General features: G+C 37.8%; 1 protein-coding gene across 12 annotated transcripts in view; it reads left to right on the top strand.

The window, feature by feature from the left end:
• ITPR2 (inositol 1,4,5-trisphosphate receptor type 2) overlaps positions 1-14,805 on the top strand; it is a 266,325-nt gene that overhangs the window by 184,692 nt on the left and 66,828 nt on the right. For all 12 annotated transcript variants that reach the window (XR_014578295.1, XM_083820748.1, XM_083820746.1 and 9 more), the window contains 6 exons: positions 2,207-2,315; positions 3,948-4,135; positions 5,474-5,657; positions 6,257-6,513; positions 7,449-7,649; positions 9,677-9,787. Coding sequence is in view for 11 of the 12 variants with exons in the window: in XM_083820748.1 (XP_083676874.1) it covers positions 2,207-2,315; positions 3,948-4,135; positions 5,474-5,657; positions 6,257-6,513; positions 7,449-7,649; positions 9,677-9,787 (1,050 nt within the window). In the remaining variant the exon portion in view is untranslated. The remainder of the gene's footprint in view (positions 1-2,206; positions 2,316-3,947; positions 4,136-5,473; positions 5,658-6,256; positions 6,514-7,448; positions 7,650-9,676; positions 9,788-14,805) is intronic.

Raw genomic sequence — 14,805 nt, forward strand, 5'->3', positions numbered from 1 at the left:
AAAAAGATCTAAGATATGCCAACAGTTACTTTTTTCCAGGCAAAAATACCCAAGCGCTAAATCATTCAGGTTATTAGTCAAATGCTATTCCATGGTCTTTAACATTCTTCCTGATAAAATAAAGGCTGTTTTGATTGAACAATAAAAATTGTGACCATGGGTGTTATTTTTAACAATGTATAGATGGTTTTTGGTGTTTCTTCCCATGACCATACTGTGGCTGTTTATATAATTTACCATGGCACTCTGTTAGTCAACAATAGACTGCATAGACTGCTGGTTTAGGATGCTGACTCAAGCTTAGTGGTTAATCGAACGGTATGGCAAATACCAGCATTTCTTATTAAAAGCATGTCTCAATGCAGTGCCTGTTTCTGGGTCCTGGTCCAGTGTTATGAAGAGTTTCTCCTCTGTGATCCTATCTGTGTGACACAGTTTCATGATTCTGTGATATATACACCTGAGAGAGTTTGAAAAGACTCTATCCCTGTTCTTAGTCTGTGTTTCTCACTTCTTCAATAATATGTTTGGCTTCTTTATTAGATGTGGGAAATGAGGTTCACTTGCCTGTAAGACACTGGAGTTTGGTCACAACTAGGGACAGGATGTTGAGCAGGAGAAGCTGGCACACTTAGAAATCTTGAAATTTCTTATGAGCTACCCTAGCGTATTTTGCCCATGCGTGCAGGGTTAAACCCCATTGCAAACTAGGCTGGGAAAGAATCTGTCTCCATGTGTGGTCCTCAGAGATTTCTGGTTCTTGGTCTTCCTCTGTAATGTATATCACAGCTGGCTTAAGCTTACCTGAAGAATTCATCTAATAAATTCCTTGGCACTGCAGATGTGTAGGTGATGCTTTTATTTTTCTTGCAGTTATTGTGTTTATGGCTTTTGATTTTTTTAATATGGGTCTTGCAATTTTCTTGGCTGATTGAGGGTACTTTGTATAGACTATTATCAAATGAAAACATCAGAATGTGAGAACTAGGAAACTCACATTGTCAACCTACATATACAGAATATTGCATTCTGAAACCTGTTTGAGGTGGACAAGCCTATTGTTTTTGAGGTACGTGAAGCAACGAAACCGTGGAGTGGCATATGCCTGCCTTTGGAAATACTGCTAAGTTGACAGAGATGTGTATGGATAGTATTTTCTGAGGTATTTCTGGGACTTACTTCCACACTGCTTGGTGTCTGCGGTGATCATGGTGATGAATTGATTGAAAAGTTGATGGTCACACTAACATACAGGTGCTGATGAGCTGGTAAATACTGAGAATGCTTCTGGTGCACATATTTTTAAGACCTGTTTTTCATTAAAAACAGTAGGTGAGTACATGTAAGGAAGAAGTAGTCTCATTTTGCTGCTAACTGTTGAAATGAATGATTTTTCTCCTTCTGCGGTAATCATCAGAGGCCTTGCCATACGTTTTTTCTTAATAGAATCTTAGGTTACGCATACACCTACAGTCACTGTCACCTGCTGACTCTATAAAGCTGAGTGTTGACTGCAGGTGTTCCCAGGAGACCAAAGGCAAAATGAAAATGCCAAGTAATTGGTACCCCCACTCTTAATTCAGTGTGTCTTGCGTTGCAGAACATATGCAAAATGAAAGGGAAGATCTTCAGAGAGCTGCATGCAAATATTAACTGGTTGTGGTTTTGGAAGTAAAGGAACAAGGAGATACAGAGAGTGCTTTTTAAGCTCTTCTATCAAATGTCATATCTCTGTTTTAATATTTCATGTGATGTGGCTTCTTTCAGATGATCAGATGGATTATATGAGATCAGAGAAAAGGGAATGATACTACTCAGATGCAGAAAACAGAAAGAAAGTACTGCCATGGCAGGGGAGGGCACAGACTACAGAGCATTAGTTCTTTGTAAAACGTGTTTCAAAATCTACATATTCCAGATATCCAGTAAAAAATATTGAGGTAGAAGTATTTGATTTATAATCAATAAGTTTAAAATAAACTTCAAAGAAAGCTTGTACAACAGTATTTTAGAATTCTTGCAATGAAATTTGTTAGATAAGACCATTAGATGCTTGTTTTCTGGACAACTTTACCATCTGTATGCTTACTAATTATAAAGGAAAGACTTAATAAATTATGTATCAATGTTAAACAACTTGCTTTTCAAACAAAGTAAACTGGCCACTACTGTAGTTTCTTGTGCTATTTTTATCTTTCTCTTACAGGGCAACAATTTAAGGAAAATACTCCTGTATCGCTACTTCAAAGGAGAATATGGAAGTGGTATGAATGGGCCTCTGTCTGCCAGCTACAGCAAAACTGTGCAAGTGGGAGGTAAATCAACACACATCATTTAAGAGAAACAAAACTAGCAACACCATTTCTCCTAAAAGGCACATTGGAAGTGCTCCAGGGATTTAGTTGGTAAATAAATCAAAAAATTCTTTAACCAGTTAGAAGAGAGGTAATATCAGACTTTTCCTGTTTTTAAGTTGACCTGTCTCAGATGGCTGATGTGCATTTGGCAACACTGAAGTAGGAACTACCACCCCCCGCCCCCAATCAATCATTCAATTCAATTTCAGTTGGTAACACCATTTGCTAGTAAATTCACATCCAGGAAACCAGCAAAGCATGCAACATTTGTACAAAGATACTGCTGTTTCTGGAAACCAAACAACTTTTTGAAATTCCAGATCCTTTATTGATATGTGAAAAAACAAGACATAAGGAAAAGCTTTTCAAAAAGATGTTGGTTAAGCAATGAAACAGATTTCCCAGAGAGGCTCTAGAACATCACTTTTTGGACTTGCTCAAAACTTTACTGGACGAGACTCCGAGGAACCTGCTCTAACCATCATGAGCAGGAGGTTTGAGTAGATGACTTCTAGAAGTCCCTTATAAACTAATTTTTGCATGATTCTGTTACAGAAGCTGTTGGAGGTTACTGAAGGGGGCTTTCTAATAGTACCAAAAATAACATGTCATAGGAAATAAGGTAGACTAAGGTGTGGAGTTGCATCATAATAAAGCTTACTATTGCATTTTCAGCATATGTTAAAGGCACATCCAGATTTGTGGGCATTTCCAAATGATCAGCTGATCAGAGATCAGTGACTGTTTCACTTTTAACACTGTGGAAGTGTTTACAGTCTGTCTATTTTGTACATCAAATATTTCCCTGCCAAACAGGAGAACAGAGTTAATATTTTTTTATTCTCTCTGTAAAAAGTGTATGTATATATATGTATGGTTTCATTACTAACATCTGATATATTTTGTTGGTACTACTTTGTTTAAAACAGTACCGTATTTTTCCTCATGTAGTAGATGCAGTTACATTTGTTTAAATGTGTGTATAGCAGGAAAGATGATCTGTAATAATAAAAGATGGTTGATTTAATGAGTTAATACAGTTCAACAAAATCCCTTAAAATCACACGTTAAATTAAATTGGATTTGAAGTCTCAGTTCTTAAAGAACATCGTGATGTTGCTGGTCTAGGAATTAGATTGACAAAAACATTTAGCTAGAAGGTCATACCGATAACTAGAGTGGATTTACTGGTATGCAATCCTTGTATATATTGGACCTGTGACTGAAAAGCAGATTTAAAAGTGTTTTTAGACCACTGATCATACACATTTTTGTGTATGCAACAGTGGAATTAAAAAAAGGGGGTTCTATGGACAAAGCAGTGTTGTTTCCAACTTCATTTCAGACTTTATTGTCTGAATATTAGAACAGTGGTTTGGGGTTTTGTTTTATTCCTTATTCTTGGAGCTGAACATTGTACTTTCACACAAAGATCTTGTCTGTATCAAGGGGAATTTTGCCCCAAACAGAATTTCAAGATTAAATGTATTACATTGCTACTGTATGCATAAGGCAATTTTTACTAATGGATTTGCTTCCATATATACACATGAAACAAACATGAATAGTATTTATTTGTCTGATTTGCAGGTGGATTTGCGGGACAAGACTCAGATAAGTCTGGGGTATCCATGTTTGATATTCAGTGCCTTCTGGATAAAGAAGGTGCATCAGAACTAGTCATAGATGTTATAGTAAACACCAAAAATGACAGAATTTTCTCAGAAGGCATTTTGCTTGGTATTGCATTGCTCGAAGGTGGAAACACACAAACACAGGTACTTGTTTCATTTACTTATTCACATATTGCTTTTCAAATGCACGTAGTCTGGAGACAAATAAAAGGAACATTTCTGCAGTGAGTTCTGTAGGAATTTTATCACTATAAAATGTATTCCTAAAATGCAAATGTAAATAAGTCCTGTTATTATACAGTATCTCATACTGTAGACTCTTCAATAGAAGAAAGCATTTTTCGACTGTCTGGTCTTTGCCATATGAGCATTATATCCAGATATTTCAAGGTTCATATTGTAAATTTAATAATTACAATACTTTCAGGTTTATGATAGCAAAAAATAAAAATAAAAATCTGGAAATATTTGAGGCATTTTTTCAAAATCTCCGGAGAGAAAAATTGGCCATTTGGTCAATTGGCCTATGGAATATCCCATTCCATAGGAAATATCAGCTTTAAACTATGGATTCTAGTTTTTGTGAATATCACTCTCACACAACTTTAGCCAAATAAGATGACTGTTTATTCTTACTCTATCTATGATCAGCAGAGATACCATAAGAGAGGAGAGATGGCATAAATCTCTCCCTGCATTTCCACATATCTCATCATTGCCTGTGAAGGGAACCTAAGTAACCAACTTATACCTCATTTCAAGACTATGAAAGTTAAATGAGAGGAATCCCATCCTATATCTCTATTCTTTAAAAAAAAAAAAGATGCAAATCTGTCACCCTTACAGAGTGTCCAGAAAGTGTTAAAGAAGTGAGATGTTGCAGCTTTCTAAAATGAATTGTTAGGGAATTGTAAAAGGACTTCACTTGTGAGACAGAGGTTTGTAAACTGCTGGAAACGGTACTCAGCCTGCTTGACAGTAATACTAAGGGATGGGACTTAAATACCTAAAATATTAATGCTAGTTCTGTGACTGTGAAGATCTAAGAATGTGTACAGGCTAAGCTGTAACGTTGCATGTAGATGTAGATGTTTCATGGTTCCCCTTGTAGTTACATAATACCAGATACTTTCACTATTATTTATAAATGGAATATTGTAACTCCAGAATGCCTGGAGAAATGGAGAGTGTCACGAAGTAATTTAATTTCAGAGTGTAATATTGTGACATTTGAAAGATTGCAAATAACACTGTTCACCATTTTAGCTAAATGTAAAAATATTATGATCAATATTCGTTACCAGCCCTGTGTATCACTTTGTGAAAGAACTAGTCATGCAGTGGCCACCATTTTTTCTGTGTAAGTGAAGTAATGATTCATTATACGTTTCACAAAAATAGTGTATTTTGTTTTTTTTTTTCTTAGAAGAAAGATAGCTTGAGTGTCTTTTTTTTTCTTTTCCTTTTTTTTTTTTCCTTCAGTATTCAACTTATCAGCAACTGAAGGAGCAAAAAAAGTCGGAAAAATTCTTTAAAGTCCTGTATGACCGCATGAAAGCTGCTCAGCAAGAGATACGATCAACAGTGACAGTGAACACTATTGATTTGGGGAGCAAAAAGAAAGATGATGATAGTGACCTAACCATATCTGTTCCCAAAAAGAGAGGTAAGGAGGCACCCATGTAAAAGAGGGAAGAGGGTAGTGCATTACATTCAAGCTGCATGTATTGCACCACTGATAATATCCTGCAATGATCAAGAAGATTTAACAGTAATCATTACTAATTTGCCTCATTTGCCTGTTTTTCTCTAAATAGCAGCCCATATCTTAAGCTGGTTACATGGAATTATCATTGATGAAGTCAGTGAAACGATGCTGATTTACACCAGTAGAAGATATAGACCTAAATTTTTAGAGAAGCAGAAGTAGAGGCTGCTGCTAATGGGGCTATTTCACAAGAGCAAGCACAGGAACTGATTTCTCACCCTGTGGTCTTTCCATTGTTCTCATCATTTATTGTATATGGAAGAGAAATAGTAGGGCTTTTTGTTTTAATGTTCTACTTAATTCTGGTTTGTGGTTTATTTGGAACATGCTATCCCTGCATGAATGTTGCTTTGATATTCTTTGTAAGTTGCCTAGAGGTCTTCAAAAAGGCATCAAAAAAGAAAAAGTCGCATTCGTTATTATTTTTTTTCTTTGTTCTGTTTAATAAAACAAGGGAAAACAGCTTCAAAAATTAAGGAAAACTATCTTCTTTTCAGTGAAGGATTCAACACTGCATCTGAAAGAGGGTATGAAAGGTCAGCTAACAGAAGCATCTTCTGCAACATCCAAGGCTTACTCTGTATATCGAAGAGAAATGGACCCAGAAATAGATCTTACAGGCTCAGGAACAGATGTTGCAAATGCAGAAGAGAAGTCCACAGAAGAAGCAATAATGAGTCCTGCTATTGCAATCATGCAGCCAATATTGAGATTTCTTCAGCTGCTGTGTGAGAACCACAACCGAGAGCTCCAGGTAAAGTGTTTCTGAGCAGAGTTGCAAAAGAAGTATTGCAGGAGCTGGAACTTCATGAAGGAAGGAAAACATGCCTGTGCCTGGCTCCTATTACAGAATAAGGGTGTCTAAAATATTGTTGTTCTTTTGGCCTAAGGGATAAAATAACCCTTTTCAAGAACTGTTTGCATGTTCAGTTTAAGCGCATGTTTACACCCTCAGAGTGGCTTGGGGACCTTAACATAGCCACATGGAATTGAGAAGTTTCAAAAAGTTCCTGTTAATATGGTTTCTCTGCACAAATGGTGGGTCGCTTACCACAGGCTTGAAGATTCCAGGAAGTTTCTGGACAAAGTTTGGGTACTGTTTTTTTCCCTAGATGTTATGATTAAAGGCTGCAAGATGCAACATGAGTCCCTGCTATCAGTTCCTCTGGTAAAAATTACTGTCCCCATAGCAACTTTTGCAAAATGAATTTTCTCTAAATATGCTTTGGTGTAGTGTCCAGTAGCCTCCCTGAAAGTAGTGCTGGGGATGCCTTGAACTAAACTACTGTTCTTCACTGACACTGCTATGGAGCAGTCTGAATGTGCTGCTCTACCTGCCCAGCTATGGGGCAAGAACCTTCCAAACAAAGGATCATGATAAACAGATGGATGGAGTCAGGCTTGCAGGATGTCTATAAGACAGGTGTTTGCAGATGTTTGCAAGGTTCATGTTTCTAAGTCCTCCTTTCTCTACTGACTTAATCAAATGATAGTTCTCAACTGCTGCACTAAAATGTAATATATTTTCTACAGTGTAGTGTACTTCAGTGCTAAAGTAGATTAATCATGTGGTCATAAATTCCCTTCATTCCCTTCAGGAATTCCATGAAAAAGACTGTGTGTTTGACATGACTCTAACAATCTCTCTCTTCCTTTTTTTTTTTTACGATCCTTTTCTCCATCCACCAGAATTTTTTAAGACATCAGAACAATAAAACAAATTACAACCTTGTTTGTGAGACCCTTCAGTTTTTGGACTGTATCTGTGGAAGCACGACAGGTGGACTAGGCTTACTGGGGCTTTACATCAACGAGAGGAACGTGGCTCTTGTGAACCAGACATTGGAAAGCTTGACTGAATATTGCCAAGGTCCATGCCATGAAAATCAGGTAGGCCTTGAGTAACTGCTGGATGCAGAAGTATCTACTTGAGTGTGTGGTATCTTTGTGCTTATCACAAACTCTTCAATGTTCTTAATAAAAAGTTCACTTGCAATTACTGTGACTAAGATGAACACATGTCAAACCTGCATAAGAACTGAGAAATTCTTTCAAGTCAGAACTAAAAATAGACTCTTCCTGTAGAATGTCAGCTTACATGTAGGGTTTCCAGTCCTTTTGGAGAGTTTTATGTCTTACGTCAGTGGGTCCATGGTTTAAATCTCACTTCATGAAACTTTGGATTTCAAGTCACAACTGTAGAAAGTACATTGCATACACAACTCTGATGGTTTTGTTTGTTTGTTTGTTTGTTTTGTTTGTTTGTTGTTTTTTGTTCTGTTTTGTTTTTCCACTTTCATTCATTTTGCCTTTGGTTTTTATATCAGTTGCTAATATTTACTTTCCTGATTTAACCTAACTGCCACAGAGTTTAACTTACTGTTCTGCTATATTACCTATCAGCACCTTTAATTATGATATCAGTAGGAAAATGAATGAGGCTAAAGACCATGTTTCTAATCAAATATATAGTTCTGTGCCTTGTTTGATGCAGATTTTTTAACTGTGACTATTGGTAGATGTCTCTACAGTGCTATGCTGAGGCAAGTAAAGAACGTACTTACATGCTGCTGTAATTGATCTGAAGAGAACAAAACTGTGGTAGAGTTGTCTGGATGAAATTTCAGAATTTTCACTATGGATTAGGAATGGAAAAATCAAAGTGGGCAAAAATACAAAGACACTATCTATTCTTGGTAATAGAAATAGCTGAAGAAATACTTACAGTATTAATGCTCATTCATTAACATGCACAATGAAGTGCAAAGTGCTTTTATCACTGTTGCTGGTAATCAACTGCCTTTACTTAAAACTTTAAAAACAAGCAAACAAAGTATTTTGGTGGGCTAAATTTTAAACAGTCATATTTGATCCAGTAATGAATGGGGAAAAAACATTTGTGAAAAAGAGTAATTACAGGACTAGAAATGAGAAAAATCTGTTCTCAAGTTAACTTGTCCTCTAACTTTACAGAGGAGCACTGATAATGGAAGAGAATGATTAGTTAGACTTATTATTTAGATTTACCTGCTGCTGGGAAGTCACTCAGGATTACAGTTATGCTTGTGTACACCAACTGCAAATCTCATTCAGTGCATTTCAGAGGCAAAAGCTCTACACTGTCATTTTCATCTGATTTTTTGTTGTTGTTGTTTTGTTTTTTTTTCATCTCTCTGTCTTTCTGGAAAACTTCTCCTTTCCTATTGTCCTGTAAACCTGTTAGAAAAAAAATACCATATGCTTATACAGCTGACACTTATTTATGTGGCTTAGAAGGTCCAGAACTCCAGCTGTAAAAGCACTGAGGAAGTACAGTTGATCATATTTACAGTTTTGATTTCTTTGTGCAGAAATGTCCTTGTGTGCAGCATATGTCCAAACGTGTGTAGATAACCTTAATCTTTGCAAACAAAAATGCTATAAGCATATAAATGCTATGCTATAAGACAATGATATTAATGCTAGTTGCTGAATGCAAATTTAGAATTTGAGTGTGCGAATGTGATTCAAGTGTGTCTTTTATGTTTGTGTGTGTGTGTCCAGACAAATCTGTTAGTGCCCCTGTGGGTTGCTGTCTCTAACTTGTACCACTTGGTGCCTAATCCTGCATGACTCACTGCAAGCAAATTTTAGCTTGCACCACTTTTTCCCCAGTTGTATACCTCACTATTGGCAGTGTTGGGATTAGTTCTGTGCACCAAGTCTTCCTCAGCACAACTTGTGGCACGTTTTCAGGCTGCTCTGCTTTGGCTGGGAGGTTCATTGCAATCACAGGGTCATTCAAATTTTGCACCCTTGTTTTGGAAATTTGCTGATGTGCATATTCTCTCTCTCTCTCTCCCCTCCTCACCCCTTTTTTTCTCTCCCTGTCTCCCTCCCTCCTCTCTCTATGACTCTGTTCTTTTCTCTTATTTTAGACCTGCATAGCCACCCATGAATCTAATGGGATTGATATTATAATTGCACTCATCTTGAATGACATAAACCCTCTTGGCAAATACTGCATGGACTTGGTGCTTCAGCTAAAGGTACAGTAAATGTAAATTTGTTTATTTAAATTTGAGTAATAAAAGAAGACATACCTATGCAAGAGCTCTAGGTGACCTGACATTTACTTAGTCTTACCACAGCATGATACACTAATCAGCCCTGGAAAAAAAGTGGTGCAAATGAATTCAAATCAGCTTAATCCACTTCAGTCCTTCTACAATAGGACTTTTGACCAACTGTTGTGTTTGGGAGTATACCCTCAGCTTTTTTGAAAGAATCCTATCAAATAGACATGATGTAGCTAGCATGAAGAGTCCACGTTGGGCACAAAATCTCATTGGATTGATAAACAGGTATACTGTTAAGGCAATGTAACATCAGGCATTCTCTGTATATACTGAATTCTGTGATTCTGTGTACTTACAAAAATATTTGAGAAGGAGATGTTGTGAAAAAGAATAATATATCAGATGACCTGTAATTAAGATGTCAAATGAAGTTGACAATGTGGTTAAATTAAATTACATTTTATTTCCCTTCTCAGTGTCCTCTGAGGGAATGGTGAAGTGGGAGTGCTTGAATTTTGTTTTGTATTCTCTTGAGAATTGGATAGGTTCATAGATAAGTTTCTCTGGTCTGTGTGCCATCACATGCAGAGGGAAATTTTGCAGCTATACTGTCTGCCAAGTAGGGTAGAACATGTCCAGAAAGAGCCCTAGATTATTGTCTTTTCATGCTTTCTGAATGAAGTATTTCCATTGCAGAAGGTTTGTTTCCTCCCCAAAACCAGCAAATACTTTGTGGTAGCTGCATTGCATCATATTGGCAACATTATAGATGTCTAATAAAATAATTAATATAGCTATGTATCATGTACAATGAAACATTGAATCAACAATGTTTTACACATGATTTTAATAACTGTAATTACATGTTTGAATGGCAGTATAATTCAGGTCCCCTCAAGCAAAACACTTAAGCAGACATTTAACTTTGAACTCGGAGATAGTTCTTTTGAAGTCCAAATTTCAGTCTCTGTAAAGACCTAGTTACGTTCACTCCAGTGCCATTTTGATTTGCCGTTAAAACTCGAAAATGTTTGTAAAACATCTTTTCTGTGTAATTTACAAGACTGGAGTTTATTGGCATTGCTACAATGACCAGTTTGGCCATTTTCATGGGACACTATGTATGGCCTCACTTACTTAAATAGCAGAAGTTGTAGTGAATGATATCAAAGGGTCAAATTGCGGAACTGATTATGGTGTTACAAAATCAGTGTCATTTAGGTTAGCAGGGACATCTGGAGGTCACATAGTCCAACACCTCCACTCAGGCAAGGTCAGCTAGAGCAGGTGACCAGTTGGGTTTTATTACCTCCAAGGACAGAGATGCCACAACCCATCTGGGCAAACTTCCAGTGTTTGACCAACTTCAAAGTAAAAAAGTGTTTTCTTGTGTTCAGATGGAATTTCGTTTATGTTTTAATTTGTGTCCATTACCTCTTGTCCTGTCACTGAGCACTACTGAGAAGAGCCTGGCTCCCTCTTCATTCTCTTCCATCAGGTATTTTTACTTGGTAATACTTTATACTGATAAGATTCCCCTGAGCCCTCTCTTTTCCGGGCTGAACAGTCCCAGCTCTCTTCAGCCACTCCTAATGGAAAATTCATTTAACAGAGCAGCTCTTTGCTGGACTTGTTCTAGTAAGTCCATATTGTTTGTGTATTATGGAGCCCAGAACTGGATATAGTACTGAGCTAGATGTGATGTCAAGAATTAGATGCAAATTAGGAAGTTACTGTTTTTTTTTGTTTTTGTTTGTTTGTTTTTTTGTGAGTGACAATACATCCAAGTAATACAGCACTGAGTTTATGAGGTAATGTTTAGCATTGGCAGTCTGTCAGTGCTTATAGACAACTCAGAAGTTGTAGATTTTGCAGTGAAAATACAAAATTTCAAGTATATAGTCCCACACACTTATGCATACAAACACATTTAGATGCTTTTTTCAGGGAACACTACATACTGAACTCATACCCCTTCAACCAAAGCAAAGACCATGCAGAATTATATTTTCGCATACCGTCTTAATTTGCCTTGTTTTGCACATACTTTGTGATGTGGTATTTAATTACATCTTCATGGATTATATTTTCCATTGGACTCCTGAATCATTTGGTGAGCAGGATAGACAATGTTCATTGAGTGAACAGATGTCCAATGTTCTGTTCTGTCTTTTGTTATTGTGAGTATGACCCTCCCAGCCTTTCTTACTGATTAGTATTTAAGACCTGGTACAGCGTATGACCTCAATATGTGCCACTCTGAATAGTGGCAGGATGAAGAGACATTGTCAGTCTAGTAGCCCATGCAATTCCCTGGAAAAGGGTGGGGAGACTAATAAATGTCTTTTTGGCTTTTCTTGTAATACTCAGTAAGATGAAATGGGAACCCAGGAAAAGAAAAATGAAGGCCAGAAGTATTTGGGATATCCATTTTGTAGCAATTGGGGACTGGTTCTTCATAGTACTAATATGTTCTGAAGAACTTTATGTTCTGTTTTCAAAGTATTGGACCTCTTTTCACCACTGATATCTGGGAATAGAAGCCAGGGTCTCATGGTCTCAAAGCATGCAGAAAATGAGAAATCAGTGGTTAAATGAGCATCTCAAAGTCAGGTGTAAGTGATCAGATAGAGAAGGGGAAGGAGAAAGTGATTTATGAGTCAGAAATTTCCTTCTTTTGGGCAAAAATCTGGAGGATATGCCTGCTTGCTGTACTTCTAGGCACACCACTTTTTCTGAGTCAGTAGCAAGAAGCTGGCTATTAATGATAGTAAGATCAACTCGCCCTTTACCTTTCTTCGCTTCATAGAAGCTGCAGTAGGATTCTCTCCACCCTTAGGATTGCCTGCACTGGGAATGGCTTCAAAGCCCTCCTCAGCCATGAGCAAACAGACTGAGGCCTCCTTCCACTTTTTCCCATTTTTTACTTCTCAAGCTTCCTGATAGCCTGTCTTGTCCCCTTCCCTTCTCATTCTGAGATCCTACCAATGCTGCCACGACTGACTTGGTCACTCACCATTGTAAGGGAACTCTGCAGCAGAATAGAAACATCCAGTTTTTCAGAGCAGCACCCTGTTAGGAGTCTCTCACTTTCTGTCTTTTCCTTCCTCCGATGCCATTCAACGTACACGTTCAAGTTTTGCTATGTAGGTTGCAAGGTGAAGAATCTGGCTAGACCTTTCCAGTGGACAGTCCTGATTTGATTTCAGAAAGAAAAGGGTGGCTATGGAAAAATTCATATGGCATCCCATTATCCTTCAGCCAGTCCCAGTCTGATCTTCTCATCCGTTGTTCTTTGTCCTTATCTCATTTTTGTGTTTGCAAGCTCAGTCTTCTCTCTCCTGGCTTTTCACTCAACTCCCAGTCCCCTCTCCTAGAAGGTCCTAGTTCCCCAGTCGTGTATGAATCCTCATTCTATTCTTCCACTCTCCTTCCATCTTTCCCTTTCTTCTGCTGCTGACTTTTAATCCTACAATCCTCCAGTTCTTTATCCAGCTGTCTTAATATAGTTGTATCGAGTTCTCCTCATGCATTCTCATATCTTTTTCTCATTTTCACACATTCTCTGAAACTCACTACCAGATATTTCCTTTTGTGCTGCCTATGAGATTCTCTAGACTTAATTCAGTTGCACACAAAAGTACTATTTGAATTGCCTGTGTGCATCTTGCCTGGCTTCCAGGTGCTGCTCCACAAAAGTATGGGTTTCTTATTTCAGAAACCCACCCAAAGCTAGGAGCTGTGACATCAGACTTAGGAAATAGTCTGCTGAAAAGATCAGTCCGGAGGTGAGCCTTGAACGCATGACTTTGTGGTCCATCCTGCCTGATTTTGTGATTCCGTGTCTAACAAAAAGAAAGCCTGTGGGCTTTTAGTTGTGAAACTCTAGAAAATTTCTACAGTGCAGTATTCAAATCATAATTTAAAAAATACTTACCAGTTGGACAAATTTGTCTGGGTTCCCTGGGGACTACAACTTGAATTATTATGTTATCTTGGCCTCTAGTGCCCCACATTTTTGGCTCTGCTATCAAAACTTGGAGATACAAAGACTGCTTAAAACAGAAGTTCCTTGAACATGCAGAAAATAACATATTTTTTTTTGCCTCAGTCCCAAAAGCAGCTGAACCCTTTCCCTCTGAAATTGTCCTTGCTAATTAACTGAGGCACACGCTTGCTGTGAGAAATTTCAGTTTGAATTGCTAACATTTGGCAATAAGCAGCTGAGAACAAGGTTATATAATGGGTTTAGAGTTTTACTAGCTCCTACCTGTACCATGGTACTGCAGTCTACGTGCATGTATTCAAACAGCTCAGTCTGCTGTGGGGGGTGATGAGGGGATGCTCCCCAATGGTACTTGCAACATGTGGACCAAGGCAAACACACTGTGCCAGAAAGCAGTCAGTAGCTAAGAAGCCTCACCAAACAGGTGAATGTGGGCATGGTGTCTCTGCAGTTTACAAATATGAGCAGATTTAGCTCTTGTACCACCACCTCCAGCAAGGTGTTGAGTTACAGAGAAGTGAAACAACTTACCCAGAATCACACAGGAAGCTTCTGGCTGAGCTAGGAACTGAAGTGTTGTGCACTGAGTGAGGCCTGTTAAGGTGCTTAAACCTCCAAAACCATTCTTTCGCTCCTATTCACAACAATTGATCTAACTGGAAGTAAGACAGGTCTCCAAAGTCTAAAGCACTATTGGGTTATAGCTGCTGAAGCTCACGATATTTAATCTGTGGGAGAGATCTCAGTTAAAAGCAGCCTGTTGACAGAGCGAAGGATATCTTTATACATTCCCTGAAGAATATATGATAGTGAAACAAAATTCCAGGAATGTATGAAAACAGTTTATTTTATAGCCCTTCAAATGATAATGAATTAGGGTTTAGAAAGACCAGAGGGGAAGAAAACCTGCTTGAATGATGAAACCTTTTGTCTAATACACTTTGTAATTACCTCTGCTGAGTATTGTTTTTAACAGAATGCC

The sequence above is a fragment of the Anser anser genome (assembly GCF_964211835.1).
Source record: "Anser anser genome assembly, chromosome: 1".
In the NCBI taxonomy this organism is placed as follows: Eukaryota; Metazoa; Chordata; class Aves; order Anseriformes; family Anatidae; genus Anser; species Anser anser.